Source organism: Cervus elaphus, chromosome 28, assembly GCF_910594005.1.
Source record: "Cervus elaphus chromosome 28, mCerEla1.1, whole genome shotgun sequence".
Lineage (NCBI taxonomy): Eukaryota > Metazoa > Chordata > Mammalia > Artiodactyla > Cervidae > Cervus > Cervus elaphus.
The window spans coordinates 29,735,224-29,757,268 of NC_057842.1; the positions used below are offsets into that span (position 1 = coordinate 29,735,224).

Sequence of the window (22,045 nt, forward strand, 5' to 3'; positions counted from 1 at the left end):
TTGCAAATAAATGTAGAGATACTTTTGTTCTTAATTAATATATACTATAAATCATATGCAAATTGTGTTTACATACATATATATGTACATATGCACCTATATGAATTACCATGATCAAATGTTGATTGCCATAAGAAATAATTTTTAAATACCATTTTAATTCATTATTTCTGGAAATTAAGGATACCCTGTGATACTGTCCTTCTGCAAAAATAAAATGTGCATTATTAGGGTTTTGCATTCTTAGTCCTGGAGACATAAGGTTATTTCCTCACTAAATACATTGCAAAAACCATTAACCTTGATATAAGAACGGCAGAAAACAATTTAAAATCTAACTGCTCTTCAAACGGCAAATGCCACGACAGATTTTGGATTTGCCAAAATCTTAACAAAACCTGTTTCATTTGTCAGATAAATTATGGTCCTTTGAGCTGCGCAGTTCAGCATGGTGGTTAAGAGTATGGCTTTGGTTAAGAGCATGGGTCCATATCCCCGCTCTGTTATTTCCTAGTTACATGAGTTTGAACAGAACATTTATAAAGTTAATGTGAGGTTTGTAGGATTTGTAGAGGAAGTAATCTAGGGGCATCTGTAAATGATAGTGGAGATAGTAAGAAAAGAAGATATATGATTCCTATAAATATTACTGTGATTTTGGTATGTTCTCTTCTGTTGTTTTTATGAAATCTGAGTAATGGATTTTTAGCTATCTTGAATTCATTTCTAGTTTTGGGATGAGTTTAACAGACCAAGCCAGTGGTTCCAAATTCTGCAAGGTATTCTTCTTTCTTTCAAAATAACTTGGTTAAATACAGAGAAAGGGAGGGGAGAAGGGTGGGGAGAAGGAAAGAGGAAAGAAGAGGAAGGAAAGAAGAGAGGGAAGAAAGGAAAAAATAATGAGAGTTATGACAACATATCTTGTGGTAATATCACCAAAAAAATTGCTGTGCCTTTCCCAGTTAGGAACCACATAATCCTCAGATTATTTTAGACAATTTAAAGCATGCAATTTATCAACATTTTTTGTCATTAACTAATAACTACTGGATATCTCAAATCATATTCTGCTTGCCAGTGTCTTTAGCCCAAATGAAGATGTATTTGGCAATTTCATTTATGACATAAGGTAATTCTTTCATGGGAGCCATTTGTATGTATTTATGTATGAATTATTCCACCAAAGTTAATCTGGGCTTTTCTTTGGGACTCTTGATGCTATAGAGTTACACAATACAGATGCTTTTTATGGATTCTTGCTTCAAATGTCCTTTGCTTGGAATTGAAATCATCCATTTACTTTTACTTCAACATATTATATTCTTTGAAATGCCAGAGGCCTTCAAAGGGTACTAATGAGTTCTTGTCCCAATTAACTATTGTACATTTTTCTTCTTTGCTCTTATGAAAGAGAAAATGAGTTAAGGAAATGAAACTCATTACCAACACTCTAAATTTTATTTGTTGCTACTGTATTCAGTGTTTCAAGGATGCCCACACACTTATTTTAGGCAGGGAGGAAGCTTTCAATTAAATCGAATAATATGTGCCATCAATAAATTGAAACTCTCTACAAATAGGAAATGTGGAAAGTGACGCTTTTTTTCTTAGCCTCTATTTTTGGGCATCTGCCTTTTTGTTTTAGCAAAATTAGGCCTACAGGTAATGAACATATCATGACACTCTGTGATCACCTAGAGGGGTGGGATGGGGGTAGGATGGGAGGGAGGCTCAACAGAAAGGGGATATATGTATACTTAAGGCTGATTCATAGTTGTATGGCAGAAACCAACACAACATTGTAAAGCAGTTAGCCTCCAATTAAAAATAAGTAAAAATAAATAAATAGAAGTTATCACAAAGGGAAGGTTCATTTTAATTAGAGAAAAATAATAAAAATCAAAATGAAAATGTATGGTATTTAAAAGGGTAAAGGTCTTTACTAAGTGATCCATATGTAAAAATTGTTATGACAAGCACTAAGGCTCCATGGGAAAATGAATACAACATGACAATCCCCTGAAAAGGAAATAAAAATGACTAATGAAAATATGAAAAAGTTCAATTCAGTAAGGTAAGAAATGCAACAAAAATGACACTTTTTCTTTCAGTAGCTTAAAAAAATATGAGAACAGATAGTATTCAGGGTTAGAAGGGGTGCAGTGAAATACACTCTGTTGTACATTGGTGGGAGGATAATTTAATAAAATGATTCTGGATACATAATTGTCAACTATATACTAAAAGCTTTAAACTTGTTCATATTACTTAGTTATATTCAGGTTTCTTTTTTAAGGACCAAAATCACAAATGAAGATGAGGGTATTTTTTTATGGAGATGATTACAGGGAAATATTTATCATAAAAACATGAAAACAGTATGATGTATAATAATATATAACATTGTTGTTGTTTAGTTGCTAAGTCGTGTCTGACTCTTTGGCCATTCCTGTTGCCTACCAGACTCCTCTGTCCATGGGATTTCCCAGGCAAAAATCCTGGAGCGGGTTGCCATTTCCTTCTCCAAAGGATCTTCTTGACCTAGGGATCAAACCTGCATCTCCACTGGCAGGTGGATTCTTTACCACTGAGCCACCAGGGAAGCCCCCAACATATACCATACCATCATATATTTATTATATTATATAATATATAATAATATGTAAAAGGTTAAATAAACAATGAAATTGCTGTTATTGTTCAGTTGCCCCGTCGAGTCCGACTCTTTGCGACCCCACGGACTGCAGCACACCAGGCCTCCCTGTCTCTCACCATTTTCCCAAGTTCATGTTCATTGCATTGGTGATGCCGTCTAACCATCTCATCCTCTAATACGCTCTTCTTCTTCTCCTCAATCTTTCCCAGCATCGGGGAGTTTTCCACTGAGTTGTCTGTTTGCATCAGATGACCAAAATACTGGAGCATCAGCTTCAGCATCAGTTCTTCCAGTGAATATTCAGAATTGATCTCCCTTAAAACTGATTGGTTTGATCTCCTTGCTGTCCAAGAGACTTTCAGGAGTCTTCTCCAGCACCACAGTTCCAAGGCATCAATTCTTTGGCATTCTGCTATCTTTATGGTCCAGCTCTCACAACTGTACGTGATCACTGGGAAGACCATAGCCTTGACTATATGGATCTTTGTCAGCAGAGTAATGTCTCTGCTTTTCAACACACTGTCTAGGTTTGTCATCACTTTCCTGCCAAGGAGCAATTATCTTCTGATTTCACGGCTGCAGTAACCATCTGCAGTGATTTTGGAGTCCAAGAAGAGGAAATCTGTCACTACTTTCACCTTTTCCCCTTCTATTTGCCATGCAGTAATGGGGCAGGATGCCATGCTCTATTTTTTTTTTTTTTTAATATTTAGTCTCAAGCCAGCTCTTTCATTCTCCTTCACTCTCATTAAGAAGCTCTTTAGTTCCTCTTAACTTTTTGTCATTAGAGTGCTATCATCTGCATATCTGAGGTTGTTGATGTTTCTCCTGCCTATCTTGATTCTGGGTTGTAACTCATCCAGCCCCGATGCCATCAAGGTTTATATTATGTCAGCAAATCTGGAAGACCCAGCAGTGGCCACAGGACTGGACAAAGTCAATCCTCATCCCAATTTCCAAGAAGGGTAATACTGAAGAATGTGCTAACCATCAGGTAATCACACTCAGCTCCCATGCAAGAAAGGTGATGCTTAAAATCTTGCATGGTAGGCTTCAGCATTACGCAAACCAAGAAGTTCAGATGTCCAAGCTGGGTTTAGAACAGGAAGAGGAACTACAGACCAAACTGCCAACATTTTCTGGATTATAGAGAAAGCAAGGGAATTTCAGAAAAAAAGATCTATCTCTGTTTCATTGACTATGCTAAAGCCTTTGACTGTGTGGACTATGATCAAAGAAATAGCCCCATGAATTCCAAAATTATTTGATATCACATAAAATAAAATTTAATACACATATTTGAGATGAAGCATAATCAGATATATTTCAATTGCACATAGATGAAGAAAATGTACAAACATATAAATTTCAGTTATGAACTGATGAAAGTGCTTATCTCTATTTTTATATTGAGTTGTTTTATATTGTGATGCAAAATGACAAATATAGAAATCATAAAAGCTTACATTTTCAGGGGAAAGGAAAAGAAATTTCATTGTTAATATCTTAATATCCAGAATACAGAGAGACTATGGATACTTCTTAACTGCAGCAGTACTGTGTTGTTAATTACAGGTTGTCGCCAATTTTGCATTTTCCTGCTAAACCCAGATCCGTCTTTGACCAGAATTTCTGTCATCTATGATTCCATTCAAGTTCGTTTAACTAAAATTCTTTTTATCATCTTTAGGCAAACTGAAAATCCTTGATTTCATTTTTATGGCAAATTCTCTATTTTCATGAATCAACTTTTGAGTTTCAACATGGCATCACAGCCACGAGATTCCACTAATTTGATATATAGAAATGGTTTATTATATAGAAATTACATAGAAATTGGTAACTAGTACAGAAATTGAGTGATACTATAACACAAACCTAAAATACATAGCATTAACTTTGAGACAAGGTGGCAGATGGAGGCCAGAAGGACAGTGAGAAGACTATCAGGGGAAACAGGAAAAACAGTAAAGAAATGGTTTTTGAGGACTGGAGAAAAGAAGACTCAGAATAATTATTGTGGGAACAATAAGGCTAAATACCACCTGCAGTAACTTTGAAGATAGAAAATATACCTACAAACTTGTGGATCTGGCTAATGGGATTTCCAAGCAAACAGTTGACAGTATTATTTGTCATCTTTTAGCTACACATAACATGATATTATGAGAGATAAGCTAAAGGAACAGTCCCATTTTCAAGTACAATTTAGAGGGTACATTGTTAACTGAAGACTTGCTAGGTTGGAAAATAAAAATTTCACATTTACAGCATCTCCAGCTGGCAAAAGATTTTCCAAGTAAAAACGTTGTCTCAAGGAAAAGAACAAATTCTGAATGGTGTCTGCAAGTCAAGATCAAATCAAAGATGCAGTGCTAAGACATGCTGTTAAGATTTCAGAAAGATTTAAGAGATCCTCTCAATTATATGAAAGTTCTAACAATCTTAAAGGCATGCCATGGCATCCTAACTCTTATGGAACACTGGAGACAGTGTCCTATCTTGAAAAGATTTGTGCATATGTAATTTAAGAAGATGAGTTTAATTTGGTACACAGAAATCTCACAAAAAATTTTGAGAGTTGTAGCAATGTAAAAGTGGTAGAGAGTTCAACCAATAACTTAGATGACCACACTCCATTTCAAATTGCCTATCAGGCTCTTACTAGTCTATACAACTCAGTATTATTTTCAAATGATAATAAACACATTTTTTTTTTAACAAGGTAAGCTTTTAAATACCAAGCATTGTGCCAAGGTCATTTTGTATCGAGTTGGTCAAACAGATGTTACAGAAAAACCCAATGAACTTTTTGGCCAACCCAATATAATATCTCACTCACTCCTCAAAACAAAGAAGCAAAAAACTTTTAAGCCATTCAAAAATTTTGATCCACACCTAGATTTTTATTCCAGGAACTTTATCACAAGTGGAGGTGACATACTTATATGGTGATACTCAGAGTAATACTATTTATTAGAATAAAATCATGGTGGAGCCTCAAAGTCTAATTGAAGAGGAATGGTAAATTGAGACTCTTTCACATAATGGCATGTAACAATTAAATTAAAGCATGTGGCTGACTTTATTTTGGGGGGGCTCCAAAATCACTGCAGATGGTGATTGCAGCCATGAAATTAAAAGACGCTTACTCCTTGGAAGGAAAGTTATAACCAACCCAGGCAGTATATTAAAAAGCAGAGACATTACTTTGTCAACAAAGGTCCATCTAGTTAAGGGTATGGTTTTTTCCAGGGGTCATGTATGGATGTGAGAGTTGGACTATAAAGAAAGCTGAGTGCCAAAGAATTGATGCTTTTGAACTATAGTGTTGGAGAAGCCTCTTGAAAGTCCCTTGGACTGCAAGGAGATCCAACCAGTCCATCCTAAAGGAGGAAAGCCCTGAGTGTTCATTGGAAGGACTGATGCTGAAGCTGAAACTCCAATACAGTGGCCACCTGATGCAAAGGTGACTCACTGGACTCATTGGAAAAGACCCTGATGCTGGGAAAGATTGAGGGCAGGAGGAGAAGGGGATGACAGAGGATGAGATGGTTGGATGGCATCACTGACTCAATGGACATGTTGCTACTGCTGCTGCTAAGTCACTTCAGTCGTGTCCAACCACATAGATGGCAGCCCACCAGGCTCCCCCCTCCCTGGGATTCTCCAGGCAAGAATACTGGAGTGGGTTGCCATTTCCTTCTCCAATGCATGAAAGTGAAAAGTGAAAGTGAAGTTGCTCAGTCATGTCCGACTCTTCGCGATCCCATGGACTGCAGCCTACCAGGCTCCTCTGTCCATGGGATTTTCCAGGCGAGAGTACTGGAGTGGGGTGCCATTGCCTTCTCCGCAATGCACATGGGTTTGGGTGGACTCCGGGAGTTGGTGATGGACAGGGAGGCCTGGCGTCCTGTGGTTCATGGGGTCGCAAAGCGTCAGAAACGACTGAGCGACTGAACTGAACTGAGTCAATATAATCATTACCTTCATTGTTAACGTAAGAAACTAAGGATTGGTTAGGTTATATTGTCCAAAGTCACACAGAATTTGGTAGGTGAAAGAGTTCAACCCTGGAATTATGACTACAGAAAACCCACTCCCATGCACTGTACCACCTCCCTTATATTGGACCAAATTACAATTTACACAAGAAAGTGAACACTACTATCATATCTTATGCATTGAAAAACCCTCTGCAACAGAACACATCCTACTTCTAATCTTGTAAAAAGTATTACAAGATTTACATGGAAGCATACCCCTAGAGAGGACATGTGCTCAACTGGGTGTGTTCCCAGAGAACACTATGCGGCTCCCAACTCAGCCTTAGCCAGACAGTGGACCCCTTTGTCCCAGCTGCCACCATATTGCCTGTTTCAGTACCCATGAGCTTTATCTGGTTCCAGATGCCAGAGAGAACAGCAGGTCATAGGAGGGCATCTTTTATGTGAACGAGGCTTCATAAGACCCAAGAAGGCTTGCTGGTTTGCACTGAATAAGGCAGATCTTTAGCTACACAGTCTCATATAAATGCCTTTATCAAAAACTTGCTTTACAATTTTAAATAGATACTATACATTTTTTGCTTTGTCAAAAAAACAGAAGCAGCAGAAAAAAAATGATGGCAATAAAAAAATCTACATTAATGAAGAGCTATAGCTGAGATCTGAGACACACACAAAAGTAAAAAATCCTAAGTTATGGTTCCCATAGCAACTACAACACAGTTGGATTTCACTTTTATGTTAAGTAAGTTTAACTTGAGTGAGAATGCAAAATACTTCCTCCAAGCCAAAAAAAGAATTGTGAAAGACACAGAGTGGTCCAGACTGTTCTGGCTTTCAAGTATGTCAAATATTCACCCTAATATGTATTGACATCTTTACATTAATACTATATGATCATTTGTATTGATTTTAAACTACCTTTATTCAGTTGACAAATATAATTATTTAAAATGGGAAAAAGTCCCATTAGAATCTATTAAATTGGAAAACATGACTTTATAATTTTTTGCATAGCATTTCTATTGTCCTTGTAATTACAAAAGAATATTTGCTGAAAGTACAATTTATTGGTACTTTAATAAAGTACCATTTATTGGTACTCACTGCCAAGTGCTTTAAATTTGACAGTTTTTTAATTACTGTAGCTATAACATGAAAGTATATGAACAAGTACATGGTACTTTAAAGAGAGAGTTTACAAATAATTTTCAAGACATATATAGTTTGCATATTTTTCTCTATTTCAATAAAATTTTTAGAAAACAGGAAGGGTACTTACTCCTGTTATGTAACGAGGTCTATATTGAATGGTTCCAAATAAACCAAGAATGACGATAATAATATGTACAAAATTTGCCAGGATAGGTGCCCACTGATATCCAAGGAAGTCAAATATTTGCCTCTCCAGCACACAAACCTAGAATAGCAAAATAGGATATGTAGATAAGCACAATGATGAGAGAAAAGATGGATCACATTGACATGATAATTAGCAACTATAACTGTGTTACCATATCTGGCATTTGTCTTTAACAGTGAGAATGATATTTTGGGGTACATTTCAGAGGAAGACTATGGGAGCTATGGATCCCGAGACAGCTGCAATCCTTTCAGGGATGATTTTGTGGCAGCATCAAGTAGCATTCGCAGGATGTCATCTGTGCAGTCACAAGATAAATTATATTGTCATATGCACTGTCAAACACTTGAAGTCATCAACAAGCAAGCTTGGGGAATGACGTCCACATGAAGGGTTTGTTGTTAGAATCTGCTCAGATGTCATCATATAAGTTGGGAATAGAACAAATGGGGTTGATGGAGAGGAAAAAGAACTCTTCAGCAAGTCAAGAGACCAGACTTTGGATGTTGATCTGTCACTAGACAGCCGTAGTGCCCCAGGAAGTCATTTCTTTTCCCTGGGGTCTGATTCCTTATTTGTAAAATGTAAGACTTTGACGAATGTCTAGGGTCCTTCTAACCTTAACAGGATTAGATTATAAATCAAATGTGACTATTTTTTTTTTATTATATCCAGTTATGTACAGTAACCAGGAAAAAAGGAGGGCCCTAAAAGAAACTTCAAACAATGGACAACAAAAATAAAGCATCACTGTTTAAAAACAAGAAACAAGGCATTTCAAATTCTTCTATATTCATCTGTGCTTAGAAATTTACAATTAAGTCATATGTAAAAATCTAAACAGTGGCAGGAAAAAAGCAAAACCAATCAACCAACCGACTCACCAAAAAAAAAAAAAAAAAAAAAACAACCGCTGAGACTGATCAGTAGTCCAGAAGTGCCGTTTTATACCAACAAATGAAACTTGAATAGCTAGCAAGTCTCTCATCAGATCTAACAAAGCAAAGCGAACAGTGTGAATTAAACTCAGCTGTCTGCTTCCTGCCTGCCCTCAGGTGGAATGACAACAAAATAAAACATTGTAAACAAACCTGATGTTAAGCACAGGCATTCAACAATTGGTTTTCAGCTAGCATTTAGAGGAAAATGATTTTAAAACCCCTAAGTCACTAACTATACTTTATCACCCTGCTTTAATACTCCTTGTCAAAAGGACACACTAACTCTTCAAACACATAATTTGCTTTTAAATTAAATACCTGTAGCCTAGTTTGAAGGCTTCTAGAATGATCATTATTCCCACTGCACTTCTTTAACTGACAGCACATTTTCTCATCAGGCATTGAAGGAGAAAATAAACTCATGACAACTGTTGGCATAACACCTCTATTTCCTAAGACACACCAGGTACCATGTTATACTGTATCAGTAATAGTCCAGCCTAATAAAATCTTAAGTTTCACTTAGTCTTGGCAGTGAATTAAAAAAAAAGAGAGAGAGAATCTCGGATCTATATTCTATCCTACATATTCTAAATACAAAATACCTACCAGAGTCCCAGCAGTGGAATATGATATTCTGATTGATTAACAGTCTGTCATGGAATATGCACATAACCCAAGCCTCATAAACTCTGAAATGTCTCCTGATGAAACACTCCTTCAACTGTTTCCATGCAGTCAACACTTCTTATGAAGAGGCCCATTTGTGATGTTAAGCAGTATTACATGTGCATTGTTGGAATCCATCAATGTTACCAAAAGATAAGTGGATGTTCTCAGCATTGCTAATCGTCTATATAAAAGCTCCTTCTAACACAGAACTCTCTTATCCTTATCCTATGAATAAACAGTAAGTAGAAATGTGAAACAGCAGCAAGAAGCATTTAAACTCTATAAATTTTGAGCATCATAACTGTGGGGACACAGCAGGGAAAAAGTATAGAGGATGAAGCACATCATTCAAACAGTGGGAAATCTCTCAATAAATGCTCCAATTATGGAACAAAAGAGCAAGCACCATCGTTAATTATAAAAAATATATAGATGATAATATACTCACTAAGACTGCAAAGCTAAAATGAAGTTGCATCAACATTTATCAGCCTTTTTTTATGACAGAACTAATAGTTCCATCAAACATTACTTACGAGGTTATGCAGACTGAACAAGCTAATGTGCAGTTTTTCACTTACAGCATTTCTGCTATTATAGTATTTCACTTATATAGTATTTCTCCTCTTTTTGATAGGGTTTTTAGTCATCATAAGAAGCTCTATCACAGGTTCTATTTAGAACTAGGGCCAAAGAATTGAAGATTTCAGTGCATGCAAAGGGAATAACAATTTATAAAGTGGGTACAGTCTTTCCTAAGAATTCTTTCCAAAAGGAAGTATATTAACTCTGAAATTACAGGGAAATTGTGGCACTGGAGGGAAGAGAATATTTTCTTTTTTAATTTTTTAAAGTTTAAGTGTACTTGATTTATAATGTTGCATTAACTTCAGGGGTACAGCGTACTGATTCAGTTATGCACACACATGCACAAAAATATATATGTTCTCTTTCATATTATTTTGCTGTATAGGTTATTACAAAATAATGAGAATAATTCCCTGTGCTATACAATAAGTCCTTGCTGACTATCTATTTTATATTTATTAGTGTGTATGTTCATCTTAACCTCCTAGTTTATTCCCTCATCCTCTTTGATAACCTAAATTTGTTTCCTATGTCTGTGAGTCTTTTTCTGTTTTGTAAATAAATTCATCTGTATCTCTCTCTCTCTTTTTTTTATTTTAGATTTCACACATAAGCAATATCATATCTTTGTCTTTGTCTGACTTACTTAGTATGATAATTTCTAGATCCATCTATGTTGCTACAAATGGCAATATTTTATTCTTTTTTATGGTTGAGTGCTATTCCTTAAACCACTTACTACAGGTGAGGCATTCATACTATTCCCTGGTCATATATCACTGCAGTGAATCTGCACAAAACGCAGAGAGATAAATATTACTATCTTATTTTTTGGGCTAAGAAATCTAAGATGTATTATGTCTAAGAGATTCTCCTACAGTCTCAGAAGTGGCAAATGGTCCAAGAGGAATGTAGGCCTATGGGCATGGCCAGTGCAGTGTCTCTGTTTTTGAACTCTCACCACAACTAGTCCAAAAAGAAAATTCTTTCGTAGATTGTGTTGGAGGCCTATGCTGGGTACAGGATATACGTGACTTTTTCACCTTCTTTATTTTAGAATAGCGTAGAGAATTTCTTTGATCATGCCTATCAGCTTACAACATCAGATTTATCACTGTTGGTCAAGGCAGAGCTCCTTTTTATTTTATTTTCTAAGAAGATTGTGCACATGGACATCACCAGATGGTCAATATCAAAATCAGATGGATTGTATTCTTTGCAGCCAAGATGGAGAAGCTCTATAAAGTCAGCAAAAATAAGACCAGGAGCTGACTGTGGCTCAGATCATGAAGTCCTTATTGCCAAATTTAGGCTTAAATTGAAGAAAGTAGGGAAAACCACTAGACCATCAGGTATGACCTAAATCAAGTCCCTTACAATTATACAGTGGAAGTGACAAATAGATTCAAAGGATTAGATCTGATAGACAGAGTGCCTGAAGAACTACGGACAGAGGTTCGGGACATTGTCAGGAGATAGGGATCAAGACCATCACCAAGAAAAAGAAATATAAAATGGTTGCCTGAGGTGGCCTTACAAGTACTTGAGAAAACAAGAGAAGCTAAAGGCAAAGAAGAAAAGGAAAGATATTCCCATTTGAATGCAGAGTTCCAAAGAACAGCAAGGAGAGATATGAAAGCCTTCCTCAGTGATCAGTGCAAAGAAATAGAGGAAAACAATAGAATGGGAAAGACTAGAAATCTCTTCATGGAGAAGGAAATGGCAACCCACTCTAGTATTCTTGCCTGGAGAATCCTGTGGACGGAGGAGCCTGGTGGCCTACAGTCCACGGGGTTGAAAAGAGTCGGACACGACTGAGTGACTTCACTTTCACTTTCAGAGAGCTCTTCAAGAAAATTAGAGATACCAAAGGAAAATTTATGCAAAGATGGCACAATAAAGGACAGAAATGGTATGGACCTAGCGGAAGCAGACGACATTAAGGAGAGGTGACAAGAATACACAGAAGAACTATACAAAAAAAGATCTTCATGACCCAGATAATCACGATGGTGTGATCACTCACCTATACCCAGACATCCTGGAATGTGAAGTCAAGCGGGCCTTAGGAAGCATCACTTTGAACAAAACTAGTGGAGGTGATGGAATTCCAGTTGAGCTATTTCAAATCCTAAAAGATGGTGTTGTGAAAGTGCTGCACTCAACATGCCAGCAAATTTGGAAAACTCAGCAGTGGCCACAGGACTGGAAAAGGTCAGTTTTCATTCCAATCCCAAAGAAAGGCAATGCCAAAGAATGCTCAAACTACCGCACAATTGCACTCACCTCACACACTAGCAAAGTAATGCTCAAAATTCTCCAAGCCAGGCTTCAACAGTACATGAAGCGTGAACTTCCAGATGTTCAAGCTGTTTTTAGAAAAGGCAGAGGAACCAGAGATCAATGGCCAACATCTATTGGATCATTGAAAGAGCAACTGAGTTCCAGAAAAACTTCTACTTCTGCTTTATTGACTATGCCAAAGCCTTTGACAGTGTGGATCACAACAGACTATGGAAAATTCTTCAAGAGACCGGATTATCAGAAGGCCTGACTGGCCTCTTGAGAAATCTGTATGCAGGTCAAGAAGCAACAGTTAGAACTGGACATGTAACAAGAGACTGGTCCCAAATCTTAGGAAAGAAGTGTGTCAAGGCTGCATATTGTCACCCTGCTCATTTGACTTATATGCAGAGTACATCATGAGAAACACTGGGCTGGATGAAGCACAAGCTGGAATCAACACTGCCAAGAGAAATGTCAGTAACCTCAGACATGCAGATTAACCACCCTTATGGCAGAAAGCGAAGAAGAACTAAAGAGCCTCTTGATGAAGTCAAAGAGGAGAGTGAAAAAGTTGACTTAAAACTCAACATTCAGAAAACTAAGATCTTGGCATCCATTCCCATTACTTCATGGCAAATAGATGGAAGACAATGGAAACAGTGAGAGACTTGTTTTGGGGTGTGGGGGCAAAATCACTGTAGATGGTGACTGCAGCCATGAAATTAAAACATACTTGCTCCTTGGAAGAAAAGCTATGACCAATCTAGACAGCATATTAAAAAGCAGAGACATTACTTTACCAATAAAGGTCTGTCGAGTCAAAGTTATGGTTTTTCCAGTAGTCATGAATGGATGTGAGATTTGGACTATAAAGAAAGCTGAGTCCCGAAGGATTGATGCTTTTGAACTGTGGTGCTGGAGAAGATTCTTGAGAGTCCCTTGGACTGCAAGGAGATCAAGCCAGTCTATCCCTAAGGAAATCAGTCCTGAATATTCATTGGAAGGACTGATGCTGAAGCTGAAATTCCAGTGCTTTGGCCACCAGCTGCGAAAAACTGACTCATTGGGAAAGACCCTGATGCTGGGAGAGATTGAAGGTGGGGGAAGAAGAGGACGACAGAGGATGAGATGGTTGGATGGCATCACTGATGCAATGGACATGAGTTTGAGTAAACTCCGGGAGTTGGTGATGGACAGGGAGGCCTGGCATCCTGCAGTCCGTGGGGTCGCGAAGAGTCGTACACGACTGAGTGAACTGACTGACTACTGACTGAAATTGTCTCCTTCAACGCATGCTCTCAATGTTACTCCTTGCTCGTTCCCTTGACTCTCCTACTTTTTACTCTCTGAAACACCTGACATACAAATATACGCATATAGCCGTGATTAACATTATTGCTTTGTGTGTGTGTGTGTGTGTGTGTGTGTGACATTTTCAACTGAAAAACATATTAGGGAATAAATCTCTTTCATGTTTGTCTGGTAGTGGTGGTGGTTTAGTTGCTAAGTCATCTCCAGCTCTTGGAACCCCATGGACTGTAGCCCGCCAGGCTCCTCTGTCTTCTGTCCATGGGATTTCCCAGGGCAAGAATACTGGAGTGGGTTGTCATATCTTATGTCTATTGTGCTGTATATAAATTCTGGTTTTTGGTCATTTGGCTTCTGCCCAATAGCCCATTATAAATGCATAACTTTTTTCTCTCCACAAAGAATGCAAATACTATTTTTGAGGCTTTTTAAAAGCATAAGTTGGGGTTATTCTTTATCAACTATTAAAACTATTATCTCTGCATCTGAGATCATCACTGTCTTCTTTTCCTTTAGATCATCAATGTGATTGATTGTATTGACAAGTTTTCTCAGGTTCCATTAACATTTTTTTCCCTGGGAAAATTTTATTAAAATGGAATACTATTTTATCACATTTTCAGTTTGGTTTAAATACAAATTTACTTAGAGTTTTGTATTTATAAACTGATGTATAATTCAATTTTCTTTTTCTCTCATTCTCCGACTTTGTTATGAAGATTGCACTGACCTTGAAACCTAGGTAAGGCTCAACATTTATTTAGACACTTAACAGACTTTGAAGAAACCAGTCAATTCTACGTTTTATTCCCAAAATCAACCTAGGGAAAAATGGTAAAGTTCATAGATTTTCCTAAATTTTTATGTTGGTGCCAGCATACAGGCATATATCTTCTCTGTGCACATACCTTCTTTTCTATCATTTTATTTACATAAATGGGATTGCAATGTAAATATGACCTTTCACTTGCATTTCCTACTTAGTAATGTGTTGTAGAGGTTTCTTTACATCAACACATTCTGTTTTCATAGCTCTATCTCATTTTATCCTTATTTAGACATTCCATTTTCATAGCCTTTTAAATTCTGTTGGACTTTAACATACACAGGTTGTATTAAACAGCTTTGTATATGTGTGTTGATATATCCACAGATATAAAATTGGAAATGGTGGGTCAAATTCTAATTGTATAATTTCAAATATTGTAACAACTGTTACTCTTTGGCATGTTTGTATGTACTAATACATAGACATGAAAAATACTTTTCTCTTCTGCATGATTTTAAATGTGAATTCTAATAGTATTGTTAGTTTAGTCAAGTATGCTTATGCTGAAAAGTTTTCAAAAATCTTTCTGATAATTACCTTTAAGTAAAATTTATATTATTTTCAATGGCAATAAATGTTCATAAAAAGTACCAGTGCAATGTCTTCCTGATAAATAAACTAACTTTTCAAGCTGGAAGAGACTCATTCCACCCTCGTCAATTTATGTCTGAGAAAATTGGGTTCCATTATGTTAATAGTTTGTTAAACTAAGTTTGACCTCTTAAGAGGAGAATATTCAGCCTGAAACAAATTTGCTTCAGTGTTTGCAAGGCAAGTGGAAAATATTTCTGTTTCTTTGCTGGATATTTTCATTTAATTTTTTATGAGGAAACTGATGGATACATTAAAATATATATTTTTTAAGACTTAAATTGGACACTTAGGGTTAGCTGTTTTCAATTGGTGGGGTGTGGAACTAGTTTCTTTAAGATGCATTTTGCTAAAGACAACAATGATTTCTTAATAAATTTTTCTCCCAAATATTGACATTATTTTCTTATGTTTGTAAATTTTAATTTCAGCTATACAAATAACATAAAATAAAACCTATTTATGACCTTTGATAGAAAAATAGGCTTTTTTTCCTATTGCATTAGAACATGAGTTCCTCCATTGGGGAAAAAATTGTGTTAAAGGTTAGAAACAACCATAAATTTCTACAGCAAAATTATAAACTGAAATTGAATTGAAATTGCACTATATATGAGTATCCTTTTCTCCTCTTTGTATGTCTCTGCTTTCAGTGTCTCTACTCTCCTTAAGGAACCTGAGATTTCAGATCATCTCAACTCTCAAATCTCTGAATTAAAAAAAATAAGGTAACACAGATGTTAGGCAGATAGAGTGCTTCCAATTAAAGTTCATCTGCAATGTCAAAGAAATTACAAAGTCAGCCAAAAGTTGGTTAGCATACAAATTGTGGAAATTCAGGACTCAATAAAGAAATCATTTGTATTTTAGTTTTTTTCAGGAAAGGATAACTTGTAACATTTGCTTTGTTTTAGCATGAAAAGTAGGAAACGGGGGAGAAAATCAAGAAGAACCCTGAAATAGGCTTTAACAGTTCCCAGAATGGGTTCAAAGTTCCTATTTCATCCATAAGGACCATGGGAGTTTAGATAAACTTTCAAGCATAGAATATAGCTATCTATTTATCAGAATTTTGTTAACAGAATTGCTACTAAATTTTCTTCCTGCATTCCAGCAGAGTACAGCCAATTTATTGCTCCCAGTTTTATCCACTATTTCCTGCTGCAGAGAGAGCATAAAACACCCCCAGAGGAAATGAGGAAACAGGCCTGGTACTGTTTCCTTGATTCATATAGGAGTCTGGTCCTTCAGCAAGAAGTTCCTGGCCTGAGATCTTGCCTTGGATTTATGTTTCTCCTATGTCTGCCTCCCTGGTGCAGAATTTTCTGTGTCACTGCTGTCTGCTTATGTTGGTAAAACTGCTAATTCTGTCTGTGTTTATTCTGTCCCTTTGCTGCATCTTGTCATGCTAGATCTCATCCACAATCTGGTTACTTACCCTCCCCTGAAGTCTCCTACAATGAACTGTAATTTTGAGCATCTTTCAGACTTGTCTCCTCCAGAATCAGACAAATTAGTTTCTCTTATTTTTAAGCCAATTCCCAAGAAGGCTGTAAAGACTAGAGGTATTGGGTCTTTATAAGATTGTTCAGGTAGTGGATTCTTTGTGACGTTGTATAAAAACATCAATATTATAAAGCAAAACTCTGTATAATTATAACTGATGATGCCCTCTCTTCATTTAAGGTTCTCTGTGTTCAAAATGGACAAGGTAAGTGAGAACATATGTGATCTTTTAAATGTTACATACAGGTGATAGAAGAGACACATTTCTTTCATTTCAACAAGTGACCTGATTCATATACGAAATGAAGAGAATAAACTAAAAGTAGGGTCTGCAATGATTACACGTGTAAGATATGGACAAAACCAAGCACACAGCTTTACTTGAAAAGTTTTAGGTCCTCTTAAGTAACTGAAATCAGTCAAGTGTGTGCAGGAATGTGTGTACATTTGTATGTGCAGGTAGGTGTTCATGTGTATTGGTGTGTACACTGGTGTTCACTAAAGGATGTAAAATGAAATTGAAAGATGTTTGATTAAAAAAATGGTTCACAGATAGCAATTTATCCTAATTCACTTGAAACAAGGATTTTCTATCTCATTCTACCTAATCATCTTTCTTTAAAAGCAAGAAAAAAAAATTAAACAGCAAATACAAATGACAAAAACATCACCAAAAGACGTCTGGCCCCAGTGGCTCTGGTTATAATAGAAATCGATGTGTCATAGTGGTACAGAATTCAAGTTTTAGAATTAGAAAGTCACTGTGTTACCACAAGAAGTAACCTCATTGCTATGAATCTGTTTCTTTATCTATAGGTTAAGTGTTGGGTTAGTCACCCAGTCGTTTCCAGCTCTTTGCGACCCCATGGACTGCACCCTACCAGGCTCTTCTGTCCATGAGACTTTTCAGGCAAGGATACTGGATTGGTTGCCCTTTCCTTCTCCAATCTATAGATTAGGGATATTGTACTACATAGCTCCTAAGATTTTCATGAAGATTAAAGTAATAAAGTACATAGAATACTTATTAAAATGCCTAGGCTGTTTTCTAAAATAGCTGCTATGATTAGTATTTCAACAATACAAGTTTATATACTGGATTATAATACAAACGTTATTCCAGACTAATACTTGTGTAGAATTTTTTGGGTAGAAATGACCATATATTTCTCATTCCATTGATCACAGTGCAAATAATAACATGGCAGTCATGAATAACCTTGATTACTCAAAGGGATCTTTCTTAATGAATGTTTTCTTGCCTATTTCAATACTCCATTGTATCTAATCTATTGTAGTATTTTTCCTGTAGTGTTGTTGTTGTCAGACTCTTTGCGACCCCATGGATTATAGCAAGTCAGGTTCCTCTGTCCTTCACTGTCTACCAGAGTTTGCTCAAATTCATGTCCACTGAGTCTGTAAGACTACCTAATCATCTCATCCTCCGCTACCCCCTTATCCTATTGTCTTCAATTTCTATGCTGTGCTTAGTCACTCAGTTGTGTCCAACTCCATGACCCCATAGACTGTAGCCCCCAGGCTTTGCTGTCCTTGGGGATTCTCCAGGCAAGAATACTGGCATGGGCTGCCATGTTCTCCCCTCAATTTCTGTAATACTATGCTAAAAAAGAAAAGACTTGAAACATCAAGTCCTCTGTCATTTTCCATCATTCTCCCCATTTTTCAAACGAGATAAGAATCAACACATATTTTTTAAAAAACTATCTCCATATAGTTAATCACAGTAAAGATTTTCAAGAAAATTCTGGTGAAGATGTGGCATAAGCTCAATGGAACTAAATAAAAACAAGTGCTTACATTTCTTACAAACATTACTGAAACACAATACATGGTATTTCTTAACAAATCTTCACTGAAATGCAGAGACACTTATTTCTGGAGGTTGAGTTAATAGGGTTATTTAACTGACCTACATAGGAATCAAACAGCATATTTTAGGACCTTCTCTGCTATTTTGTGTAACAATTCCACTTATATATAATTCTAAGTATGCCAGCTAAAATTCTAGTTGTTGTGATAACAGAATCCTTTATTACTGCTCACAGCTGTTCATACCGCATAGCAATTTATAACCATTTCATAGTGAACACTCATGCTATCAAAAGACAAGTTGATGACTAGCATATTATGCTAGATTAAAAAAAAAAAACAGAAAATAGTCTTACAAAAAAGTTAAGTACAAAAAGTTAACACTAGAACACAGAAAAATTTTGTTTGGTTGTTGGGGAACTGAGCTTACTAAGTCAAATGATCACTTGATAGGTGTGCTCCTATGCGAAAATATGTGTGTGTGTGTACAAACACTAAATATTAGTTGATTTTTAGAAGTAGGATTTTTTCAAATTAAACACTATTTTTACAATAATTACTCAGAATTCTTTGAGTATTTATTATATACCATGCAACCTGATAAGCACTTCAGTGTAGTAAGTCAGCAGTTAATTTTAAATCATGCATTCTACAAGGATTATCTATCATTACCTTTATTGCATAGATGAGGAAATATATCCCATGTTCAACATCATGATTATAGAGCTGCGCTCAAACCCTTCATTCTAACATCAATGATCATGTTGATAACCACAAACAATTTATAACAATACAAATTTAGAACCTATAATGTTGATTTAAAAATTTTTAGGGGCAAGAATTCTGCTTTACTAACAAATACTTCTCTAAACATGTAAGCATGAGAGATTTCTGTTTTGGCTATAAAAGATTAAAAAATACACTAATAACTATTTTTATATATAGCTCTATGGTTTGAAAACTCACAATATTACTCTATTATTACAAATTATGTAATGCTCTACAGATGAGTTTATAATTAAGACAGAACCTTTTGAAAATAAGGTCAAATTTTATCCTATTGATGCAGTTAATAGACCAATAATCTGGCAAAGCCACAACAAAATGACATTTATCTGGAGTTGTGCTGTGAAATGGTTTCATACCTTAGTAGCCAAACTCTCATTTATGAAGTTTAAAGTTTCCCTATGCTCATATGAAATAAGCTAAAAATATCACAGTCCAGGTCCTCTGAGTAGATGGATCATTGTTTTGATTTTTCCACTAAGTTTATAATTTTACTCACTGGAAACCTTACCTCCCAGAAGAATCAGAACACATCAAAACGACAGCTGTTCTTGGTAGTTTTCACGGCTCACTCAAAGTACATGACAGGTATGAGTTAGGAAGCTTAATGGCTTAATGTATCTATTTGACCTTGAATCTCTAGTATCTTCACAATAAAGTCTTAACTGATTCAAGGTGAAACTAATGCTAACAACATAGGAATAGAATGTCCACTGCGTAGAAGATCTTGACCATAAACTTTTAAATCATGTGTCCTACAGCACTGATGGTATACTGCAAGTATTGAGCAATACAATCAGGCACCAGTGAGGTGTGTGTTTGGGAACAGGTAATGAGATGAATCAGACTTCGTGTTGTCTGGCAGAATTAGTCTTATACCATGAGATATGCTAATATCTGAAATGCTTATTAAGACAGAAATTCTCAAAACTCTCAAGAGGGCCCAGGTGTTCAAATGACATCCCTGCTGTGGAGCTATATATCTGGTTCTGATCCATTTCCAAACCTCCTGTTGCTCATGTAGCAAGTATATAAAAACAACATAAAAAAAAAGGTGGCTAATATTACCAACACACAACAGAGCAAATGAAGGATGGGTTGACTCTTTCAATAAGGGACTTTCAGATTTGAGTAGAATAAGTTGCTAAATTCATCATCAGTATCATTTATTTTTTTACTATGGATTTTTTATTCATCAAGAGCTCAGGGAAAGCCAAATAACAAAAATAGCTTGCAATGTTCTTATTTTCATGTATCATATGATATCGCTTTTTCATAGCAAATGACTTTCTCTAGAGAAAACTCTATTGCTATTTTTTAACAGCACAATCACATTAAACATATTAAAGCTGCCATCTGGAGAATCTGAAATTTGTCAACAAGGTAAAAATGCGCACGCACTTTTTTTTTTTTTTCTGAAAAGCAGATAAGGAGTCCAAAAAGCATGTCTCATATATCATCATCAGAGAAGTAATGTCTAGGCAGTTTTCAGGTTTGGTCCTAATAAATATTTGTGTATCTTTGTAAAGATTTTTATTTTGTGAATTCAAAACAAGGTAAAATGCCACTCCAATCCTCCTGGCCTTACCTCCATTTAAGGCAGTGAACTAATAAGGTAATTACTGTCATCAGCATTCCCTGTTAAACAGATGTCGTATATTTAACAGGATTGGTGGTATAACTGCACTTCCTGTCACAGGAAACAGAAGTAGATATCATAGTGTCCAGCACTCTGGTGTCTTCCCTGTCTCTTTCCCTCCCATCTGCTTGCTGCTCTCCTACTTTAAGGAAGGCACCAGCTGAGGCTTCAAGGCACTGTTTCTTTGACGACAGCGAGGCAGCTATATGGAAGATGTCAATCAAACCTCTCAAACTCTAGGTTACGTCTCTTTCATAAAATTCAATTTCATAAGGATGGGAGATGGAACGACAGCCTCACTTACTCTGACTGCTAAAGGCCAATCAAGAGTTGAAATGAAAGCAGAAATGTTATCAAGATCACTCCCATGTATGGCAGTCACTGTGGCTGTGGATTATATCAGAAATTGCTGGTAGGAATACAAGAGAATATCACTGCAGACAGCTACAGGCACATTTTAGAATTTGTCATGAGGTCTGCTATTTCTGGCATGGTAAATACCATGTCTTCATGTGCCCTTTAAAATAACCTTCTTATTGAATTCAACACAGATATGGAGATGCTGTTCTGAATAAGAGGCAGTCATAATATTTGTTTTCCTGTTGACAGAAGGTGTCGGTGGCTGTCCATGGTTGAATATAATAAGACATGATATTCTCTATCGGCTTTAGGAGTTTTATCATAGACTCTGTTAATGTGGCATAGATAACTGGTACAGGCTTAAAATGACAAATTCTGTCAAGCTTAAACTTAAAAATTCAAAGCATTACAGGAATTCCTAAATCACACACATGGTTTCTCTGTCTGTATGCACACATATTTCATGTACTATATTTACTATTCATAGTACTATCCCAAGCATTTTACACAGAGGAACTTATCTAATGAGGTAGATAATATTATCTTCATTTTTAAAGATGAGAAAACCAAGTCAGAGAGAGAGGAATTTGCCCAAGTTCATATGGCTCTTAGTGAAGATGATTTGTCCAGAGTCCAAGCTTTGGACCATGATCATATCATGTCCCATGTGATACTAAAATACA

The 22,045-nt window shown here is 36.2% G+C and overlaps 1 protein-coding gene across 4 annotated transcripts in view; it reads right to left on the bottom strand.

The window, feature by feature from the left end:
- NKAIN2 (sodium/potassium transporting ATPase interacting 2) overlaps positions 1–22,045 on the bottom strand; it is a 1,116,125-nt gene that overhangs the window by 576,896 nt on the left and 517,184 nt on the right. For all 4 annotated transcript variants that reach the window (XR_006338407.1, XM_043890316.1, XM_043890318.1 and 1 more), the window contains one exon: positions 7,946–8,083. Coding sequence is in view for 3 of the 4 variants with exons in the window: in XM_043890316.1 (XP_043746251.1) it covers positions 7,946–8,083 (138 nt within the window). In the remaining variant the exon portion in view is untranslated. The remainder of the gene's footprint in view (positions 1–7,945; positions 8,084–22,045) is intronic.